Below are 21,600 nucleotides of genomic sequence, written 5' to 3' on the forward strand. Positions count from 1 at the left end.
GTAATGAGTCCTATGCCAGCTAGGCTATAAAGTGAGACCCTGTTTCCAAAAACAAAAAATTTAAGAATTGATTTCAGAGACAAAGTTTCCTGTGAATTGACAAATTCACAAACATGGTGAGGAAGAACAAAACAGTGAACTCAATTGCTAGTCTTCCTAAATCATCTGTGACCTAAAATGAAAATTCCACTTCTGATCCAGTTAAAATCAGTTTGCTGTAAAGCTGGGAATGGTGGCACACACCTGTAATCCCAGTACTAGGGAGACAGGTGGCTCTGAGTTCCAGGACAGCCAGGCCTACACTGTGAGACCCTGTCTCAAAAAAACAAAAGAATAAATAATAAGCCACACACACATGAATTAGTTTGGTATGGTATCCTAGATTTCACTACTCTACTCAAAGGCCAAAAAATGAAAAAACAAAAATGAGCCAAGGTGTCAACAAACAGAAACCCCCAAATACTTTCAGACCATATGGTTCAGTAATTCCACTTCTGAATATAGGCTAAGAAGAACTGAAATCACCTCTCAAAACCCTCCATACACACGCTTGGACTATCTGAGGGGCCCCTGGCAGCAGAACCACACTACAAACCTGGTACATGAGCTAGTTTGTTGGAGCCCATTTCCTCTGATGGGATGCCATGCTCAGCCTTAATGCATGGGATAGGAGCTTGGCCCTGCCCCAACCGATTGTCCCAGACTTTGTTGACTCCTCATGAGAGCCCTTACCCATGAGGAGTAGTAGACAGGGGGTGGGACTGGGGGGGGGGGGAGAATAGGACACACGGGAGGAGGGGTGGGAAGGAGAACTATGGTTGGAATGTAAAATGAAATTTAAAAGTTTAAAAAAAACACACACACACTCATGTTCACAACAGCACTGTTCACAGTATCCAAAAAGGTGGAAGCAGCCCAAAACAGAGCTTGATACACAAAATGCATGACATCGTGCATGGATGAGTCTTGAAGATAGTATGCTAAGCTAAACAAACAAACAAACAAACTAGCTACAAAAAGGTTAAGTATACGCCAGGTGAGATGGCTCAGTGGGTAAAGGTACTTACTGAGCAAGCCTGATGACCAGAGTTCACCCCTGGGACCCATGTAAAGGTGAAAGGAGAAAATGGATTCTAAAGTTGTCCTCTGACCGATTGATTCACTGTGTGCCACCCCCACATACACAATAAATGATAGTAACTCAAACTTGAAAAGGGCAAATGTAGTCTGATTCCATTCACAGAACAGAAAGTAGAATTGTGGGTGCTAGCAGCCAGAGACTGGAGAAATGGGAGTTGGTCCCTAGAGGTATACAGTTTTGCCAGATGAAACAATGTGAAGAATGTTTCTATAGCAGAATGAATAACTGACCTTATACTGAAAATGGTCAGGATGGTGACCCGGGTATTTCATCAAGCCATACACTTCATGGAGGTACCTCACAAGAAACCTCAACTAGAATGGAGACGAATGCTTCTAAACAAGGTAGGACTTTACAGTCTTAAAACTAAAACCAATGCTTTGAGTCCTTCACTCCTCATCCTCGGCCAGGTTAGCTATCATGTGCCGGTGAGGCGTACCTCTTTGTCAAAGTTTGCTTTGGTGAACTCCAGTGAGTTCAGGAGTGCATTAGTAGCAGCCAGCTTCACATTGTTACTAGGTTCTTCTTTCCTCATCCCCTGGATTATGGCAGTCAGAATCTCATTGGATTTATCTTGTAGCTGCTCAGGGTCCTAATACAAACAGAGAAATACAGTGGTCATAAGAACATGCTGGTAGCTAATCAGCAATCTTTCTAATTATAAAATCTACCTAGGGAAGTCCCATGACTCTGACCATTTCTCCATTTTTGACATTTCTGCAAATTACCTGCAAAATAGTCTCACCCTTCCAGAACAGTACAAAACTAAAATGAAACAAATCAAACTCATCATCCCTAACTTCTTAACATGTCTCTGAACACAGGATGCCCTGGCTTTCCCCCCTTCTGCATATACAGAGATGGCAGTCTTGTGGCTTTCCCCACCTCTGTCAAACAAAATAAAGCTATCGAACAGCCAAGGACCTGGATACAACATCTAAGTTCAGGTCAAATGTTATAGGCCATGTAATAAACCAATGCTGAACAGATACCAAAAGGAGTAAATCTCACCTGCAACAGTCCAAAGAGGGATACACCTAATACTTCTGTGGTTATAGCAACTAAACCAACTACAGCAAGTGAGGAAACTGGCTTATAGCCTTAAATAAAAAGGACTGGAACATTCACAGTACTCCAAGAACCCTGAGCCAGCACTTGAGAAATGGAGGCAGAAACATCAGGAGTTCAAGGTCAGCCTGGAATATAAGAGACTATCTCAAAACAAAAACCCAAAGTATTTCATATGGAGATCATACCTAAGGGTCTCATGAATGCTAGGCACTCTACCACTTAAGCTATATCCCAATAGCCCCATTCTGAGTTCATGATCTTTAAGTTCCTTACTTCAGAGCAATGAGACTATAGGGCCAAAGTAAGTATTCCCATCTTTACAACACTAAAAGAATCAAAGTACATAAATTAGAAACAGTAGGCAAGTACTTACTATATCTTGACAAATGTAACCAATAGCTTCCAATGTGGACTCTTTCATGTGTTCTGTGCTGTTAGGGTTTGTAACATTGGCTACCAGCTGAGGAATGAGTTCTGGCCACTGGTTTACTGGGATCTCTGCACAAGCAATACCAGCCACACATTGTGAGGCAGAACTAGGCCGGTAAGTTTCTGTGCCCAAAGTCTGTAAAACCTGGGGGGGGGGGAGGAGGAATAGGACACAACAGAATATCAATTTATAACGTTCTTTGAGCATATTTAACACCACCACCCACTTCTTTATCATATGTCTCATTTTTGTTGACCTCACCCACAAAAAGACTACTTAAGTATAAACACGGGTCTCCAAAAGCTAAAAACAAAGCTGACAGCCAAATGAACTTCTTCCAAATTCACATCTCACTTCAAAATCAACACATCAGAAACTCAAGAGTGAGAATCAACACTGAAAGGCAAGGCAGGAGCAATGGGGGCAAGATAGATTTTCTGGATACTTGGTGGTAAAGAGATTACTTGCTCACTGACTTTGGTGGACGAGGAGGAGAAGCTCTGGAACCCACAGGTGAAGGTAATTATCAGTACACTAATCTAATCTGACTCAAGAAAAGTGATTTTCTCACCAATGACACCAACAAATCTCCTCTCTGGTCAGTGATAACCCAGTACAGTACTGACTTACACAAAAAGATTTAGGATTGAGTGACACTATCATTTAAATGTTACCAAAATCTAAGACTCAACCATTATATAACTTGTACTCTCAGAGGTTTAGTTCTGTATGCCTAAAAAACAAAATACTGTTCTTAGCTATTACCAAGAACTAGTCAGTGATGCCAAATAGAGATCCGCTTGTCACTAAGCATGTCTCATTGGAAATGGCAGCCACACAACATTTATACAGGGTAATGGCACAGATTCAGATAAAGAATGAAGCCACAATTTGCCCAGAGTTAACCATTACCAAGTTCAGCTAATTCAGCCCATGAACTCACTAAGAATCATCAGTCCACTCAAAGGCAAACAGTTAACTGTTCCTGGCATGAACAGGACAAAGAAAAGCTGCCAGATATTCAGGCCAGCTCTGCTGACTGGGTCAGGTCATTTAGTGCCCTGCTGCATAGCTATTAGCTAGCAGGAACTCTGTTGCTCTTATATGGTGTATCATCTTTGTCAGCCTCCCCTCCAACAGCTACACCCAGTAACAAATAATTCTAATCTTTTTTTTCCCCCTGAGACAGGATTTCTCTGTGTAGCTTTGGAGCCTATCCTGGCACTCGCTCTATAGACCAGGCTGGCCTTGAACTCAAGAGATCCACCTGCCTCTGCCTACCAGTGCTGGGATTAAAGCAGTGAGCCACTAATGCCTGGCCAAATAATTCTAATCTTAAATGAAAATTTTGCTCTCTAGAACAGTAGAGCTAGAATGGATGTTAATAAAAACTGTATGTCAAAAACAAAGTGGTGGACGGCTGGCTCATGCCTATACTGGGCTATGGGTCACATACACAACAAGTGCCTTTCTCAAAACCACAAAACCACAAAAAAATAAATAAATAAAAGAAACAAATGAAAAATGAAGTAAACTCTCTCAGGAACAAAATGGGAATAACTCAATATGATTAAAGTCCCAGCCCAGAATGACAAGCAGCACCAGGGAGAGGAAGGCAAGAGGACTACCATGTATATGGTAGAAGCCAGACTAGGAACACACTGTGATAGTTCCAGCTCCAAAAGCATACACCTTTAGTCCCAGCACTTGGGAGGCAGGAGGATCTCTGTGAGTTGGAGGCCAGCCTGGTCTACAGAGTGAGTTGTAGAGTGCCAGCCAGTAAGTTACAGAGAGAAACCCTGTCTCAAAAAATAAATAAATAAAACATTTTTCAGTCAAAATGTATTTCATTTATGTCTAACAGCTCAGAGAAAGAGGGATCAAAACATCATACATGGCTGAAAAGATTGCTGAACCATTAAGAGTGCATACATCACTTGCAGAGGACTCAAGCTTGGCTCCTGCATCTACAACCACCTACACCACCACTCCAGTGGGATCCAACACCTTTGTGCTCTCCATAGGCACCTGCACTAAAGTGCATCCCCCACTTAAAAATATGATTAAAAATAATGACAACAGATAGACACAGCAGTACACTTTTAATCCCAGTACTAGGGAAGCAGAGGCAGGTGGACCTCTGTGAGTTTGAAGCCAGCTAAAACTACATAGTGAGACCCTGTCTAAAAACCACACTTTGGATAGAAACAGCTTTATAGACTCCAAGAATGAATCAAAATCAGTTGCTTTCCTAGCACTGCCACCACATGACAGGCACTAGAAAGCATGACTAGAGGAGGAAGGACGGTCACCACTGGGAAAGCATATGCCTGAAAGGACACTAATTTGACTAAAGCTGGCATCTAAATCCAGCAATCAGGATGCCCATAACATCAGCCTGCATGCACACACAGAAATGTCTCTATTTCTACCTTATATGCCCACAACAGATTATGACTGCACAGCTGTTTAATTTACCCAGCTTCCTTTGGCCCTTATCCATACAATACAGGCCACTAAATAACTTTATTAATTAAAAGCAAAACAGACAAACCTGTATGTTTCAATCCTAGGCTTTAGCAAGATGGCTAATTCAACAACAACACAACTCACAAAAATGTCATGATGCAAAACAGTAAAGAACACTGTCATTTTCCTTATAATTCATCATCTCAATCACAATGCTGAGATTTCAAAACTTGGTGCATAAAAGACCGATAATAGGGCCAGCTGTGGTGGCACACACCTTAGATCCCAGCATTCAGGAAGCAGAGGCAGGCAGTTTGTGAGTTTGGGGACAGCCTAACTAGTGATCCACTGAGACTCAAGACTCAAGATAGGTAGACAAACAGATAGACAGATAGATGAATAAATAAATGTCATACTCCCATTTGCAAACTCTTTACATTTGAAAGACTTAAAAATCACTGAATTTTCCCTGACTTTACAATTTCATGTCAGGAACTAGCCACCACTAAAGCTCAACAGGAGCTGCTGACTGTGCTGGGGAGACAGTTCAGCAGTTAATAGCACTTCAGGTCTGTTCCCAGCACCCTTGCCTGATGGCTAACAATGGCACATTAACTAGTTCCAGGGGACCAGACATCCTCCTCTGGCTTCCAAAGGCACCCAAACATTAGAAAAAGAAAGAAAATATTCTAAAATATCTCTGAAAATCCAGACATGGTGACATACACCTGCACCCAGCATTCAGGGTAAAAGTAAGGTAAGGTAAAAGAAAGTAAAGAGTTCATAGTTCTCTTTTACTATATTGTAAATTCATGGCCAGCTGGACTACCTAACACCCCCCCCACACACACACACACAAAATCAGAGTGCAGTGTGGTAAAACATAATACCAGCTTTTCAGAAGTAAAAACAGGACAGTCAGATATTTGATGCTAGCCTGGACTACATAAGACTGAATGGAAAGAATTCCCAGCTTTACTCTAGAGATCCCAAATACATAAAATACTTCATTCTCTTATGTGAACAAATGAGAGAACCTGAGGCTTTATAGATTCTAGAAGCCTCTATCACTGAGCTAAACTCTGACACAGAGACACACATAACATTAGTGAAATTTCGGTCGGGCGTTGTTGGCGCATGCCTTTAATCCCAGCACTCGGGAGGCAGAGGCAGGAGGATCTCTGTAAGTTCAAGGCCAGCCTGGTCTCCAGAGTGAGTGCCAAGGATAGCCTCCAAAGCTACAGAGAAACCCTGTCTCGAAAAACCAAAAAAAAAAAAAAAAAAAAAAAAAAAAGGTGAAATTTCTTAGGTGGTGATGATATATATAGCACCAAAACTTGCATTTCCCCAATTCTAACCAGAGATCCCAAACTGCTGGTTCAGTCAGCAGAACCCAACCAATCGCCAAACACCTTTTGCCACATTGAGAGATTTTTAATGAAACAGAATTTCTACCTTCAGGTAAAGTTTAGGTCTCAGAAACACTATCAAGTTCTTTTTTTGCTTTTAAGAGCTTATTTATTATGTATACTGTTGTTCTGGCATGCCTACATGCCAGAAGAGGGCACCAGAACTTATTATAGATGGTTGTGAACCACCATGTGCTTGCTGGGAATTGAACTCAGAACTTCTGGAAGAGCAGCCAATGCTCTTAAAACTCTGAGCCTCTCCAGCCCCTTCATTGTCAAGTTCTATGCCATGCAAATGACCAAGCCCTTACAACACTGTTCCTTAGGCCATATGACAGTCACTTACATAGTTCTTGACTTCCCGTCGAGCATTAGCATCAATAGCAAGCCACCTCTGCTGGTACTGTGCCTTGATATCTGGATCTTTTGATGTCAAAGAGTTCTTGATTTGTAGACCAGCTGCAACTCTGGCAACCTGACTGTTTCCTGGATTTGCCAGCACTCTGGACAGTTCCACAAGGAACGTGGGCTATTGAGAAAAGATGAATTTGTGAGCATCTCAGAAATTCCAACTTCCTTGTAGAACATTCAAATACTGAGACACACACAAAAGAAATTTAGATCACATTCAAATCTCTCAGGAGCCTGTGAAATATCTATTTGAAGTGGTACCTGCCTAGACTCAACACTCAAGAGGTTTCCTTGGGTTCAGCAATCTTAAAGCCAAACAAATGAGGCAATTTAACAGGATCCAACTTCAAAGTAAGTTCTATAAAAACATTACTTACTATACAAAGAGATGGTGTCTTCCTACCAAGATCATCCCTTGTGCACAAATGTTCAGACAGCTCCCCAGAATTAAAGAAAAGTGACAACCTAACACTGGGTTATCCTAGGTTCAAGGTTCCCAATGCACCTATATATACTACTGCAAATTTGCTGATACAGGATGAGGGAGAAAATTGGTGTATAATTTAAAATTAAAATCTAGTCCAAAATAGTAACACTCAGTGCAGCTTTCTGATCTTACACAAGTGAACGTTTGTAACAGAAATATATGTTAAGTCTACAACAGATGAAAGTACCTAGTCCTTGCAGCCTAGTTCTGAGTGTCCAACAACAGGGATTTAAGTGGTAAGTGATAACTAATATTCAGAAATGGGAAAAAATGAAGATAAAAATGACAAGACAAAGCCAGGCAGCAGTGGCGAACACCTTTAATCCCAGCACTTGGAGGGCAGAGACGGTGGATCTCTGTGAGTTCAAAGCCAGCCTGATCTACAGAGTGAATTCCAAGACAGGCTCCAAAACTACAGAAAAACACTGTCTTGAAAAACCAAATGACATGGCAAGATAAGTTGTCTCAAGAAAAATCATTTTCTGTACCAATAGCCCTCTCAAGTTTTGAAAATATCCACTCTTTAAAATACAAGTCCAAAAATCACCTCTGTGTGTGTGTGTGTGTGTGTGTGTGTGTGTGAGTGTGTGTGTGTGTGTGTGTGTGTGTGTGTGTGTGTGTGTGTGTGTGTGTGTGTGTGTGTGTGTGTGTGTGTGTGTGTGTGTGTGTGTGTGTGTGTGCTCGCGCGCTCGTGTGTATGAACCTGCCCAAACAGAAAGTTAAAGTGGCAAAAGTAGACATATTTCCTTACTATTAGCTAACTCTTAAAAATACAGGAGGTAATTCCCAAAGGTTTACTATATGGCACTAAACAGTGATAGGAGCAAGGTAAAGGATTTTTTTTTGCAAATAAACAAAATATACCATGAGTGGAATTCTCATTCTACACTAACAAGGAAATGCTTAAAAGGGGGTGCACTAAAAGATGAAAGGTTAATAAAAAGTCCCTTACCTAAGTACTGAAAAGGCGGTTTGCACAAATGTGTTCTGTCCCTATGGATGTTACTATTTTACCAAGCCATCACAAAGGACTACATTTGGTTACAGTGTTCTTTCAACTTACTACCTTTTAGAGACTTTCAGTACCATCCACCCTTCCCTGTTACCAACCCCTGAGAGGAGAGAGGGCTACCAAAGAGAAACATTCTGGCACGAGACTACTTCAATCATCTCTCATTTTCCTACACACAGGTCAGGTTGCTTTTTTTTTCTTTTTAAATGTACCTCTTAAATGAGAAAATATGAAAAACGGGGTAACTGTGATTTCTTCAGGGAATAAAGCCCAATCTCAGGAATGAGGCTCAGACTCTGGGCAGGATACAGATCCCTAAGGATGAGGTCCCTAATGATCCAAGCCCAAACATAACATACACGCACGCTTAGCTCAGGAGAGGGATAACAGGGCCCGAAAGGGAAAAAAATAGTGGCAATGGGTTCAGAGGTGGTCGGCTGCCAGGCGTGGCCCTGAGCAGACCATGGGAGCTGCGAAAGGGTAGGGCTCTGGAAAGTAGGTGCAGACAGCCACAAGAGGCATGGGGTTGGAAGGAAAAGCCGGCACCCGCCAGTAGAAGGCAGGCAGCAGGGCGCTGAGCTTCCACATGGCCCCTAGGCCCGGCTCCCCAACCCCCACCCTTGCTGAACACGCAGCGCCATGCAACCTAACTTCCCTTCCCTCCCTCTTTCTCCCTCCCGCTGCACCGCCGCCCTCAGGCCGCGAGGCGATTGGACAGCGATCACCCCGGCTCGCCTCGCCATTGGCCAGACGCAGGGCCCGGGGCGGGACACACCCACCGGCTTCCCGATGGCGGGGTTAGGTTGGACCGGGCGGGCGGGCGGAGGGGGGGGAAGGGGGACGAGATGGGGCGGGGTGGGTTCCTGAGGCCTGGGCCTCCAGGAGGGCGGAAGGCCCGCACGCAGGGATGGGGACGCGGCGGGATGGGGCGCGGCGGGGCAGCACGCACCAGGTTCTCTACAGCCGCACGCTCCAGGAACTTCTGCGCCGCTTCCAGCTCCAGCCGATCTGGGGAGGAATGGGGAGAGGCAGCGGGGTCAGAGGGGCCACCCCCTCCCCCACCCCAGTCACCTCAGCCCGACCCCCGGCCCCGAGTCCTACCCGGAGACACGGTCTTCTCGAGGATGGTGATCAGCTCCATGGCGGAGGTGACGGCGGCGGGGACTCTTCCAAAGACGACGGCCCGGCCTCTCGGGCGGCGGCTCCAACTGGGGATGGGGGTTGGGGGTCGGGTGGGAAGGGAGGGTGGGGTGGGGGGCGGGGGTCACCACAAGCCCATTCACCGGCTGCCTCTGGGCAGGCGCTCTGTCTCCCCTTCCTCCCCACTCTCCTTCCTTCCGCCCTCCTAATGTGTTAGGCGGCGGCAGCTGCTCCTCTGGCGGCGGGGGAGGGACCCCGGGGGCAGCTCAGAGCGCGGCTGGTGCTCAGGCGGCGGAGGGAGAAAGAAGGAAGGGCGGCAGTAAGTGAGAGGCGGATCTCTGGGAGGGAGAGAGATTGAGGGAGGGAGGCGGAGGGATATTCTTGCCGGACCTCTCCGCGGCGGCACCGCGCTGCACAACGATTGGCTGCTGCCGCGGCTACGCGGACTCCCCGATTGGCTAGAAGGTTAGCGTTGAAGGGCCGCCGCGCGCCTATTCGCTCGCGGGCTTCAAGGCCCGGTTGGCTGGGCGGGCAGCCGAATGGGGCGCGCTCATTGGGCGAGGGGAGGGACGTCGGGGTGGGGCAGGTAAGTGCGGGCTTCTGATTGGGCGGTCCCGGTAGAGGCCTTCGGGCTCACACCGGCTGTGCGCGGGGAGGAGGCGGGCGGAAGGTAAGACTCGCAGCGCGCCCGATTGGCTGGGATACTGGACGTTGATAGGACGGGGCGCCGGGAGACCTGGGGCGAGGAGTTCGGGGTCGCCGGGCGTAAAGGCGGGAGTCGCCCCGTGCTGCTGAGAGTCTAGCGCGGGGCACGACGGGACGCCTCCGGGGCGGGGCGGAGGCGCGCGCGAGCCGCTCCAAGTGGTCTCCTCGTAGTGCGGTCCCCGGCGGCGGGGCCATAAAAGTGAGGGTTGCGAGGGTGCGGGGAGGGGGACCGTTAAAGCCCTGTGCCGCGCCCACAGGAAGCCGCCGTAAATGGCGAGGTCTGCTCTCTGCCGGGCTCTGCGCTGAGCAGCACCGTGAGGGCCACGTGGTTCACCTTCCAACGTGCGGATTCGGAAACTGAAGCCCAGAGAGAGCGTGGAGCGTGTCCAAGGTCACACAGCCGATTAAAGACTCCATCGGGGCTGGGTTCAGGCGTGCTTAATTGCCCTTGGAGTCCCTGTCTGGACCTCTGCGGTTACAAAGTTTCGCGGAGGTGCGTCCTTAGACTTAACAGCTACCTCAAACAACCGGTGATGGAGCTTACACCGAAAGGATGTGACATAGAGCATGTGCACTGACTAGGCGTGGCAGCACCTACAGTCTCAGTATCCCGAAGGCCAAGGCAGCCTGGGCTACCGCCTGAGATCCTGTTTCAAACAAAACTCTGGTGCACCTAGTTGTTTTACACTCCCCCTCCCTTCCCCTCCCCACTTGGGGAGCCTGAGCCGCAAGCCAGGGGTTCAGGAGCCGCAGATAGGCCCAGGAAGAAATTGCTGTGCGCTAGCCACATTGGGAAACCCACGAATATTTTCTGGAAGGATAGACCGACTTGGCCAGCCAACCTGTAATTTCTTTGTTGTATTTTTCAATTTGTTTTTTGACAGCTTTATATATGTTTAATAATATGTTCTGATTACATTCACCTTAACTTTGATTTTAAGGTTTTATTTATTTATTTGTGGTCAGCATGCAAGTGTGGGTTTTAGTTTCTTGTTTCCTAAAGATGTCTTGGCCTGGAAATCACTAGGTTGGACCAGGCTGGTCTTGAGCTCAGACCTACCTGCTTTTGCCTTCTAAATGCTAGAATTAGCCAGGCGATGGTGGCCCACGCCTTTAATCCCAGAATTTGGGTGGCAGAGTTGCGCAAGCATGTCTGATTTTGAGGCTAGCCTGGTTTACAGAGTGATTTCCAGGACAGCTAGGACTACAGATAGACAAATTCTTGTCTTGAAAAACCAAATAAATAAGTGATAAAAGAAACTGCTAGGATTAAAGGCATATATCACCAAGCCAGGAAATTAGTTTATTGTAATGTTTTCATTGAAAACATTATCAAAAAAAATTATTTGTTGGTAGTGGATTTATTTGGTTTGGTTTTTTGGAGTCTTTTGTTGTTGTTGTGTGGGCTTTTGTCTTTCCTTGAGATGGGGTTCCTTTCTGTATCTGGTCTAAGATTCACAAGCTGGCTTCAGGTTTTCCATAATCTGCCTTCCTCAGATCCCTGAATGCTGGGATGCTCTTCACTGTGCAAGCGTATGGACACACCTACACATGGAAACACACACACGCTGATCCTGTGCCTCCATAACTGATTCTTAAGGCAAAAGTGAGTCATTATACAATATAGAAACTCAAGAAACTTAGTTTTGCAAGAAGTGTAGGTCCATCATTCCTCATGCTTTTTTTTTTTTTTCAAGACAGAGTTTCTCTGTGTAATAGGCCTGGCTGTCCTGAAACTTGCATTTTAGACCAGGCTGGCCTGGTCACTGATATCCACCTGCCTCTGCCCCCGACTACTGGCATTAAAGGCCTAAAGGTGTGCACAACCACCGCCAGGCCCTTAATACCATCTTTTAACTAGTTCATTTCCTCTGGCTTACCAGTTCCCTAGCCCAAACCTTTTGCTCTGTCAACTAGAAGGGCTGCTTTGCGAGTATGACGGGAGAGGGTTTGCTTAGTTCATTAGTTTCCCCATTAGCTTTTCAGTGCACAGGGCTGAGTGGATACAATAACAGTCTAACCTGGTACTGGCGGCCTAGAGGATTCCTGGATAGCCGCTCATCTCCAATCCATGTTGGAAGGCCAAAGAATCTGGTTTTAGTGGAAGATGACAGCAGCAGCCACCTGCTAGATACACTGCTCTGCAGAGTGTGAAGGCTGGCAGGAAAAACCCTCTTGGCTACCACTGAAAAGCCTGTTCACTCTAGGGGAGACTCCCCCATCATCATTTAACCCACCCAGGAAATACCCTCACAAACCTGTCCAGTGGTTGAGTCTCTCCATTGACCAATCATTTTGGCAACCAGGATTAACCATTGCACTACCATGAACAGGGCCCAGGGTTTGCTCCCCAGTTTTGCATAAGCTGGATATAGTGTTCTATGCCTGTGATCTCAGTACTTGGAGAGGTAAGCCCAGAAGGATCAGAAGTTCAGGGTCATCTTTGGCCACATACCTAACCTGGGCTACATGAGACCCTGTCTCAAAGAAATAGGGACAGCAGAGATGGTTAAGAGTACTGACTGCCTTTTCAGAGGACCCAGGTTCAATTCCCAGCACACACAAGGCACTTTACAACCCTCTAAATCCAGATCCAGATGCTCTAGTGCCCTCTTGTGACCATTTACAGGTAAGACTTAGTGAGATGACATCCCTGAGAATCGATGATGACCCTGTGTTTCCAGGAAAGTCTGCTTTCTGGCTGTTTACTGAGACCACCTCTGCCTCAGCATCAGTCATAATAAGACCAGTCCAAGGAGATGGACTTTTAAGAGATGGTGGAAGGATAGTAGTTTGGCATTAAAATTCCAGTCAAGCATCTGAAAGCAACATGGAATGTGTTTTTGTTGAGCTACAAAGATGTCACTGTCTCTTTCCTGTCACAAGTATTCCTACACTATTGCATTCACCACAGCATTAAGTGTTGAGCACAGACATCAGAAATTCCTGCTTGAGTTCATGTTCCCAGCTCTCCCTCTTCTTAACCTGTGAGATGTACTTTGCTCTTGTAAAATGGGGCAAGTAGCTTAGTAGACAACACTTGCTGAGCATATATAAAGTTAGTTCTGTCCCAGCATGGAAAAGAGAAGACATTCTGAAAACTATTGCTTCATGGGTTTCCTTGGGCTTGGATTTTTAGATTTATGTGCACGCATGTTTTCGTGTGTGTGTGTGTGTGTGTGTGTGTGTGTGTGTGTGTGTGTGTGTGTGTGTGTGTGTGTGTGTGAGTGAGATGTGCATGCCTAGTGCCAAAGGGGTTAGAAGAGTGTTGGATCCCTTGGAGCTGGAGTTGCAGATGGATGTTAGTCACCATATGGATTCTTGGAACTGAACCTAGCTCCTCTACAAGAGCAGCAAGTACCTTTTTAACCACTGAGTCATCTCTCCTGCTCCTCATTGTCAGTCTTACTCTGCAGCTCCAGCTTATTGGTCTGAACACTCTCTAAACTTTGGTGTCTGTGAAATGGGAGAAATCTGCCCCTCTGGAAAGTCCCCCTAAACAAGCTTCTGCATGGAGGGGTATAGCACTTCTAGTGCTAAATACTAGGTTCTTCACTGGAGCAGAGCCCACAGCAAATGTCTGAGCAGGAGAGTTCACTGTCAGTGAACTGACAAAAGACATGGGTGCTGACAAAAGACATCTGAGGACTGTCTTGCCTGTCTAGACTACACTGTTTACACATGACACTTCTCCTGAGAAATTTAGGGCTTTGAGAGCATTCACCACAGAAAAGCAAAGAAGGGCTGCTCTTCCATCTTTAGCTCTCAGAAGTAGAGAGACTAGACTTTAAAAACTATTTCTTCAAGAGCTAGAGAGATGGCTTAATGGTTAAGAGCACGATCTCTCTTCCAGAGGACTCAGATTCAATGCCCAGCACCCACATAATCTTTGTGATTCCGGTTCCAGGGGAACCAATACCCTCTTCTGGCCTCCTTGGGCACTGGGCACATACATGCAGATAGAACACCCATCCACATGAAATAGAGACTTCAAACAAAAAAGCCAAAGCACTTCTCTAACCCTACCTCTTGCCTTTGCTGACTAGGCTGTTTCTTCAGTGATCCTTAATTTGTAGCCTGGGAACTTAATTTTTGCTGCATCCCATTGATTACTGCCTGGTGAGTTGCTTCCTGTTACTCCTTGTTCCAGATGTCAAGTGACACTGGCCCTGCCCACGTTGTCTCATGTAGGCCCCAGATACTGTGATTTGACCACTGAACTACGTATATCCCTGGCCATCGGTTTTTCAAGATAGGGTTTCATTTTGTTGCCCAGGCTAGCCTTGAGGTCATGACTCTCCTAATCATAGGATGACAGGCATGTGCTTTTATGTAGGGCTTGGTGACAGGCCCTATTCTTCAGCACACCTCCTGCTATTTAAGAGGATCATTTATTGCTTCTGCTACCGCCTCTAAATGATAAGTTCTGTAAAGCCAGGATCATGCGTCTCACTGTTTAAAGTAGTACCTAGCATATAGTAGATTTTCAGTGTGCTAAATGGATAGAACAGATACAATTAACACACAGCATATTCATGTGACTGGCAAGAAGTGACTGATTTATCAAAGCTGCTTTATAACTTAGCTCTGCTCTATTTTCATTCATCTTATCCCTAGGAATGGGGATCAGGATACCTCCCACACCAGAGCCTCCCCTTGCCTAGAATTCTTTCCTCATCCTTCTCCATCGTACCCTTAATTGGTACATTCAACTACATTACTTGATAACTCTCCAAGCCTTGAGGCTTTTTACGTGTAATATGGGAGGGCTCAGTGTGTAAAAGCCTCTACAGCACAAGCATGAGGACCTGAGTTCAGATCTCCATTAGCCAGACACGTATCGCAAGTGTCTGTAATCCCAGGGCTCCTCTGAGGAGATGGGAAGTGGGTAAGATTCAGGAGTACATCAACACAGGATGATGGCAACAGTGACACACGGCAACACAGAGGCTGTATCAAACTAGCTGAAAGGCAAGGTTCCAGACCATCCTTTGTCTCAGGGCTTTGGAGGCTGTCCTGGAACTCTAGCTCTTATAGACCAGGGTGGTCTCAAACTCACAAAGATCTGCCTGCCCCTGTCTCCCGAGTGCTGGGATTAAAGGCGTGCACCACCACGGACTCACCACCTCAGAGCTCAAGAGTGCTGCAGTTCTTGCAGGGGACCAGAGTTTGAATCCTAGTACCCACATTGGGGGTCTCTTAACTGCCTATATCTGTAGCTCCAGGGAACTGATATCTCTTCAGGCCTTCACACACAAATGTTATGCATGCACACATACATGTAAATAAATAAAGAATTTTGAAAGACAGTGAAATGACTCAATGAGTAAGGATGATCACTGTATCCTGGTGACCTTAATTCTACTCCTGGGACTCACATGGCAGAAAGAGAACAGACTCCTGCAACACACACCATGGCCTATGCACACCCAACTCCCCAAACCCTATTGCTCACCCAAATAAATACATAATTTAAAATTTTTCCAAAATGTTTTAGAGAATACTGTGATGGTGGGACTAGCGAGGTGGCTCAGCAGTTATGGGCACTTGTACTTGATTCCCAGCACCCGCATGGTGACTTACAACCATCTGGGGATCTGATGCCCTGGAATCCAGTTGCAAAGAGGGAGGAGTGATGAGCAAAGGGGTCAAGACCGGACAGGAGAAACCCACAGAAATAGCTGACATGAACAAGGGAAAGCCATGGACTCCAGACTGATAGCTGGGAAACCAGCATAGGACCAACACAGACCCCCTGAACATGGGTGTTATTTAGGAGGCCTGGGCAGTCTACGGGGCCTCTGGCCGAGGGTCAGTATTTATCCCTAGTTCACAAATGGACTTTGGGAGCCCATTCCACATAGAGGGTTACTCTTGCAGCCTAGACATATGGGGGAGGGCCTAGGCCCTACTCCAAATGATATGACAGACATTGAAGATCGACCATGGTAGGCCTCACCCTCCCTGGGGAGCAGAAAGGGGATGGGATAGGGAGTTTGTGGGGGCAGGGGAGGAGGGGAGGGAGAGGGAACTGGGATTGACTTGTAAAACAAGCTTTCTAATTCCAATTTAAAAAAAAAAAAAAAGCAGAGGTGGAAGACAAAGGAGATGGTTCAGTGGCTAAGTGCTTGCTATGCAAGCATGAGAACCTGGAAGACAGGCATATCTCTGGGGATTTCCAGCCAGCTAGACTAGCTAAAGAAGCAAGAAGCAAGCTCCAGGTTCAGTAAGAGACCTTGTCTCAAAAACTAAGGTGGCAACAAAATTAAGGAAGACATTTTATTTTTTGGTTTTTAGAGACAGGCTTTGGAGCCTGTCCTGGAATTTGCTCTGTAGAACAGGCTGGTCTCAAACTCTCAGCGATCCTCCTGCCTCTGCCTCCAGAGTGCCGAGACTACAGGCATGTGCCACCACCACCAGGCTTTAAGGAAGACATCTCAATACAGAGCTCTGGCCTCCACTTATGCCCACATGGGTAAGCACACCTGCATACACACACACACACACACACACACACACACACACACACACACACACAGGGTGGGTGGCAGGCATGTGACTAACCTGAGCACTCAGGAGCTGAAGCAAGAGGCTCTGAAAGTTCAAGGCCTTCGTGGGCTTTTAGCAAGCCAGGGTAAGTCAGGGAGATTGTGTCCAAACACCAAGGGGGAAGAGGTACCACAGGAGGTCCAATATTCAGAGAATTGCAAAGAGAAGGGTAAAGGAGAGAAAGCAATCCTGAGAGAACAACCAAGAAACCACCCCAGAATCAGAGATTTCCAGAACACAATCTAGAGGATGAAAAAGATCCCTAAGCAGTAAGCAACGTCATGACATTTCCGACGCATGAGGATCCCAAAAACGCAGAGGGAAAAAACAAGTCACAGGAACAGCCACTGGAAAGACACCATGCTGCTCTGCTTCTGGGCGGGAAGACCATGGAGAGACTCTCAAGAGACACTTTCCTCTTCAGCCATCCTGACAATCGTGACCTGTCACCGTATAAATTAGCCAAAATAGTGATTCAGTTGAGCAAGCACATTTACAGAGGTACGAAATTAAAACACAAACCCGTTTACTTCGTATGTATGCACAGTTTCTCAGGAGCCAGCTGGGGGACGTGAAGCGTTAAAACCAGAAGAAAAAAAAAAACAGAAAGGCAGCCAGGCATGGTGGCTTGCCCAGCAACAGCAGCATTAGGGAGGCAGAAATAGGACTGTTGTTAGTTTGAGCCAGCATGTGCTATAAAGTGAGACCCCTTTAAACAAAAGCCAAACCATAATTTAAAAGAAGAAAAAGACATATAGTCCAGGAAACAGGATGTTCATCATGGGTCAGAATAAACGTCTTCAAGATAACAACGAGGAAAATCCCAGGGCACTAACTAGCCAGGCAGCAGGTCTAGAGAGCACTCAGGACAGAAGTGATGCATCCAGGCAAGAGTGGCTCAGTGGGTGCTTGCTACTCAGTCTTAACAGCCTGTGTTCAATCACTGAAACCCACATACAAAGCAGCCAGTTTTCCCAGTTTGTACCCAAATGTCCACAAACACACACAAAGCAAATTTACTAATAAAAAGAAGTGATGTATCGAAGAAATAAGATGAAATGGCTATGAAAAGAGTACACACTGGAGGGCTGGAGAGATGGTTCAGTGGTCGAGAACTCTTCAGGAGCATCTGGGTTCATTTTCCAGCACCCACACGGCAGCTCACAACTGTCTAACTCCAGTTCCAGGAGATCCGACACCCAAGGCAAAGCACAAATTCACATAAAATTTTATTTATTTGGGGGTTTTTTGAGACAGGGTATCTCTGTGGCTTTTGGAGGCTTTCCTGGAACTAGCTCTTGTAGACCAGCCTGGCCTCGAACTCACAAAGATTCGCCTGCCTCTGCCTCCCAAGTGCTGGGAGTAAAGGTGTGCGCCACCAACATCTGGCATCAGATAAAATTTAAAACATAAAAAGAAGAGGATTGCCGGGCGTTGATGACACACGCCTTTACTCCCAGCACTCGGGAGGCAGAGGCAGGCAGATCTCTGTGAGTTCAAGGCCAGCCTGGTCTACAGAGTGAGTTCTAGGACAGAATCCAAAGAAATACAGAGAAACCCTGTCTCGAAAAACAAAAACATTAAAAAAGAAAAATACACACTAGCAGTGAATGAGAGGATAGTTCAGTGCAAGGACATTGAGAAAATCTAATCTTATTTATGTTTATAACTCCAGATACTCAAAACTGACAAAGAGCCAGGTATAGTGGTTAATGCCTTTAATCGTGGCACTTGGGAAGCAGAGGCAAGTGGATCTCTTTGAGTTCGAGGCCAGCCTGGTCTACAGAGCAAGTGCCAGGACAGCCTCCTAAGCTACAGAGAGAAACCCTGTCTGGAACTGCCCATCCACAAAAAAAAAAAAAAAAAAAAAAAAAGCACCAGCTGTGGATAAGAGTGTGTACACAAACACATTTCATTGTTTATATTAAATACCTGATGCATTAAACATATGCTCCAATAACTTGATAGCTTTTGATTTATCCAAACAGTATAATGAAATTTACAGCCAACTTTCATCCCATCACAGGGAGGTGCAGTTGTGTATTTCTGAAACCAGATTATAGTAGACTAACCATTAATACACTTATATTGTACACTTTTGTAGGTCTGTCTTTATTTTTCCCACGGGACTATGAGTGGTTGGGAGGTAACATTTTGGCACTAAACAGAACTTGCCCACTCTCCCCCCAATCCCAGTCTTTTCAAATCTAGGATACATTAAGTCAAAACAGAAACTGCAATTTGAGATGAAGACCACACCTAGTATTTGAACAGCATGTATTTGCTCAGCTCTGTCTGACCTGCCTGCCCTGCCCTGCCTTCATTCTATTGGAAGGGGCTGTGTTCCAGGGAGTGCCTTTTCCAAGGTCACAGAGTCACATGATATCCTCTCAAAATCCGGCTTTCCTGAGTCTTCCAGCCTTGCTACCTAGGCTGGCCTTGACTTCAGGAGCCCAAGTGATCTTCCTGCTATGGCCTCTGGGATAGTAGAAACTACAGGTGCGCACCATCTGTCTAATGATGTTAATTTTCCCTCTCATTTAATAAATGATTTAAAGAGGCTGGAGAGAAGACTCAGTGGTTAAGAGCACTGGCTGCTCTCTTCCAGAGGACCCAGGTTCAATTCCTAGCACCCACATGGCAGTTCATAGCTGCCTGTAACTCCTGTTCCAGGTATCCAATTCCTGCATACAGACATACTTGCAAGCAAAAACACCAATATACATAAATTAAATAATTTAAAAAATGACTTAAGCCAGGTGTAGTGGCACACACCTTTAATGCCAACACTCAGGAGTCAGAAGCAGGCAGATCTCTGAGTTTGAGGCCAGCCACAGGGTTTCTCTGTAGAGCCTGTCCTGGAACTTGCTTGGTAGACCAGGCTGGTCTCACAGAGATCCACCTGTCCACCTGTCTCTGTCTCACAAGTGCTGGGATTATAGGCATGAGTCACCACTGCCCTGGCCTGTCTTGGATTCTTTCTAAGGTGTTTTTGTTTTTTTTGTTTTGTTTTGGTTTTGGTTTTTCGAGACAGGATTTCTCTGTGTAGCTTTGGAGCCTATCCTAGAACTCGCTCTGGAGACCAGGCTGGCCTCCAACTCACAGAGATCCACCTGCCTCTGCCTCCCGAGTGCTGGGCCAACGCCCAGCTCTAAGGTGTTTTTTGTTTGTTTTTCTTCACTGCTGAGGAGTTGAGAGAACAAAGGTCCTCATGCATACTGGGCAAAGACTACCAGCTGTCCAGCCTTGTAAGGTTGCTTTTTTTTGTTTGTTTGTTTTTTGTTTTTGTTTTTTTTTTTCCCAGACACAGTCTCATGTAGTCCAAGCTGGCCTCATAACTAAGAATACATTTAAACTCCTAATCCTACTATAAGGTTGTTTTACTTGAGTTCTAGGAGTGCCAGGGCTGCACAGAGAAACACTGTCTTAAATAACAACAAAAAGCATTAACTCATATCATCAGGCATTCTGTACCAATCACTGTGATCTGAGGAGCCATATTGCAAACCTGATATATTGTTTTAAAGGTTTAAATTGGGTGTATTGTGTGCTTGTGCATGTAAGTATGTAAGTGCAGGTGCCCACAGAGAGCCTGACATTGGAAGCAGAATGACAGATGGTGAGCTACCCTGACTGGGTGCTGGGAACTCAATTTAGGTCTCCTGGAAGAAAAGCAAGTGCTCTAGACTGCTAAGCCATCTCTCAGCCTCTGATTGGTTTTGTTTTATTTTTATTTATTTATATTAAATTTATTTTTCCTAATTTCATTTTACATTCCAACCAAAGGTCTTCCTCCCACCCCTTGTTTTAGTTTGCTTTTTTTAATTTGTTTTTATTTTTTTGAGACAGGCCCAAGTAGTTAAGGCATGTCCTCAAACTCTCAGTTGTCGTTAAGAGTACTGGTTACCCTTCCAGAGGACCAGGTTCAATTCCCAGCACCCACATGGCAGCTCACAACTGTCTGTCACTCCAGTTCCAGGGGGGTCTAACACCTTCACACCAATGCACATAAAAAAAAAAAAAAAAAAAAAAGAACAAACTGGTAAAAGTACTGGCTACTCTTGCCCTGGACCTGGGTTTGATCTGCAACCATCTGTAACCCCAGCCTCAGGGGATTCGATGCCTTCTTCTGGTCTTTGTATGCACACGGTGCACATACAGGAAGGCAAAATGCCTACACATAAAACAGTAACTTTTTTTTTTTTTTTTTTTTTTTTTTTTTTGAGACAGAGTTTCTCTGTGTAGCCCTGGCTGACCTGGAACTTTGTAGACCAGGCTGGCCTGCCTCTGCCTCCCGAGTGCTGAGAAGAAAGGCCTGCCCCACCCACACCAAGCCTAATTATAAAACAAAACAAACAAACCCCACCTCTCAGGAGAGGCTCGGGCTCCCCAAATGCTGGTATCACTGGTTTGTGTCACCGTAAGCCAGGCAGAAATACCTTGAATGTTTCCTCCTCCTCTTCCCCAATTCTCCCCCACCCCCTTTTTTCTTGATAGTCCTTTAGTTCTGTTTTGTGTCTAGAATATCTTGACTTTTACAAGCTGGCTTTTAGAGAACTGGAGACATGGTTCAGGGGGTAAAAGCACATGACCAGAGTTGGTTCCCAGTTCCCACATCAGACGCCTGAAACTGCCACTCCAGGAAATCTAACATGTCCTCTGGTCCCCAGGCACCCGCACTTGCATGCACACACATAATTAAAAAGAAAACATTTAGGCCGGGCGGTGGTGGCACACATCTTAAATCCCAGCACCCAGGAGGCAGAGCAGATGGAT

The 21,600-nt window shown here is 45.8% G+C and overlaps 1 protein-coding gene across 1 annotated transcript in view; it reads right to left on the bottom strand.

Annotated features, from left to right (window-relative positions):
• Positions 1-9,857, bottom strand: part of Kpnb1 (karyopherin subunit beta 1) — a 28,311-nt gene extending 18,454 nt beyond the window's left edge. Inside the window, exons 1-5 of the mRNA XM_027424175.2 lie at positions 9,532-9,857; positions 9,380-9,438; positions 6,867-7,049; positions 2,586-2,786; positions 1,581-1,733 (exon numbers count right to left, since the gene is read on the bottom strand). Coding sequence (XP_027279976.1) covers positions 1,581-1,733; positions 2,586-2,786; positions 6,867-7,049; positions 9,380-9,438; positions 9,532-9,571 — 636 coding nt within the window. The 5' untranslated portion in view covers positions 9,572-9,857. The remainder of the gene's footprint in view (positions 1-1,580; positions 1,734-2,585; positions 2,787-6,866; positions 7,050-9,379; positions 9,439-9,531) is intronic.
• Positions 9,858-21,600: the final 11,743 nt, after the last annotated feature.

The sequence above is a fragment of the Cricetulus griseus genome, chromosome 7 (genome assembly GCF_003668045.3).
Source record: "Cricetulus griseus strain 17A/GY chromosome 7, alternate assembly CriGri-PICRH-1.0, whole genome shotgun sequence".
Lineage (NCBI taxonomy): Eukaryota > Metazoa > Chordata > Mammalia > Rodentia > Cricetidae > Cricetulus > Cricetulus griseus.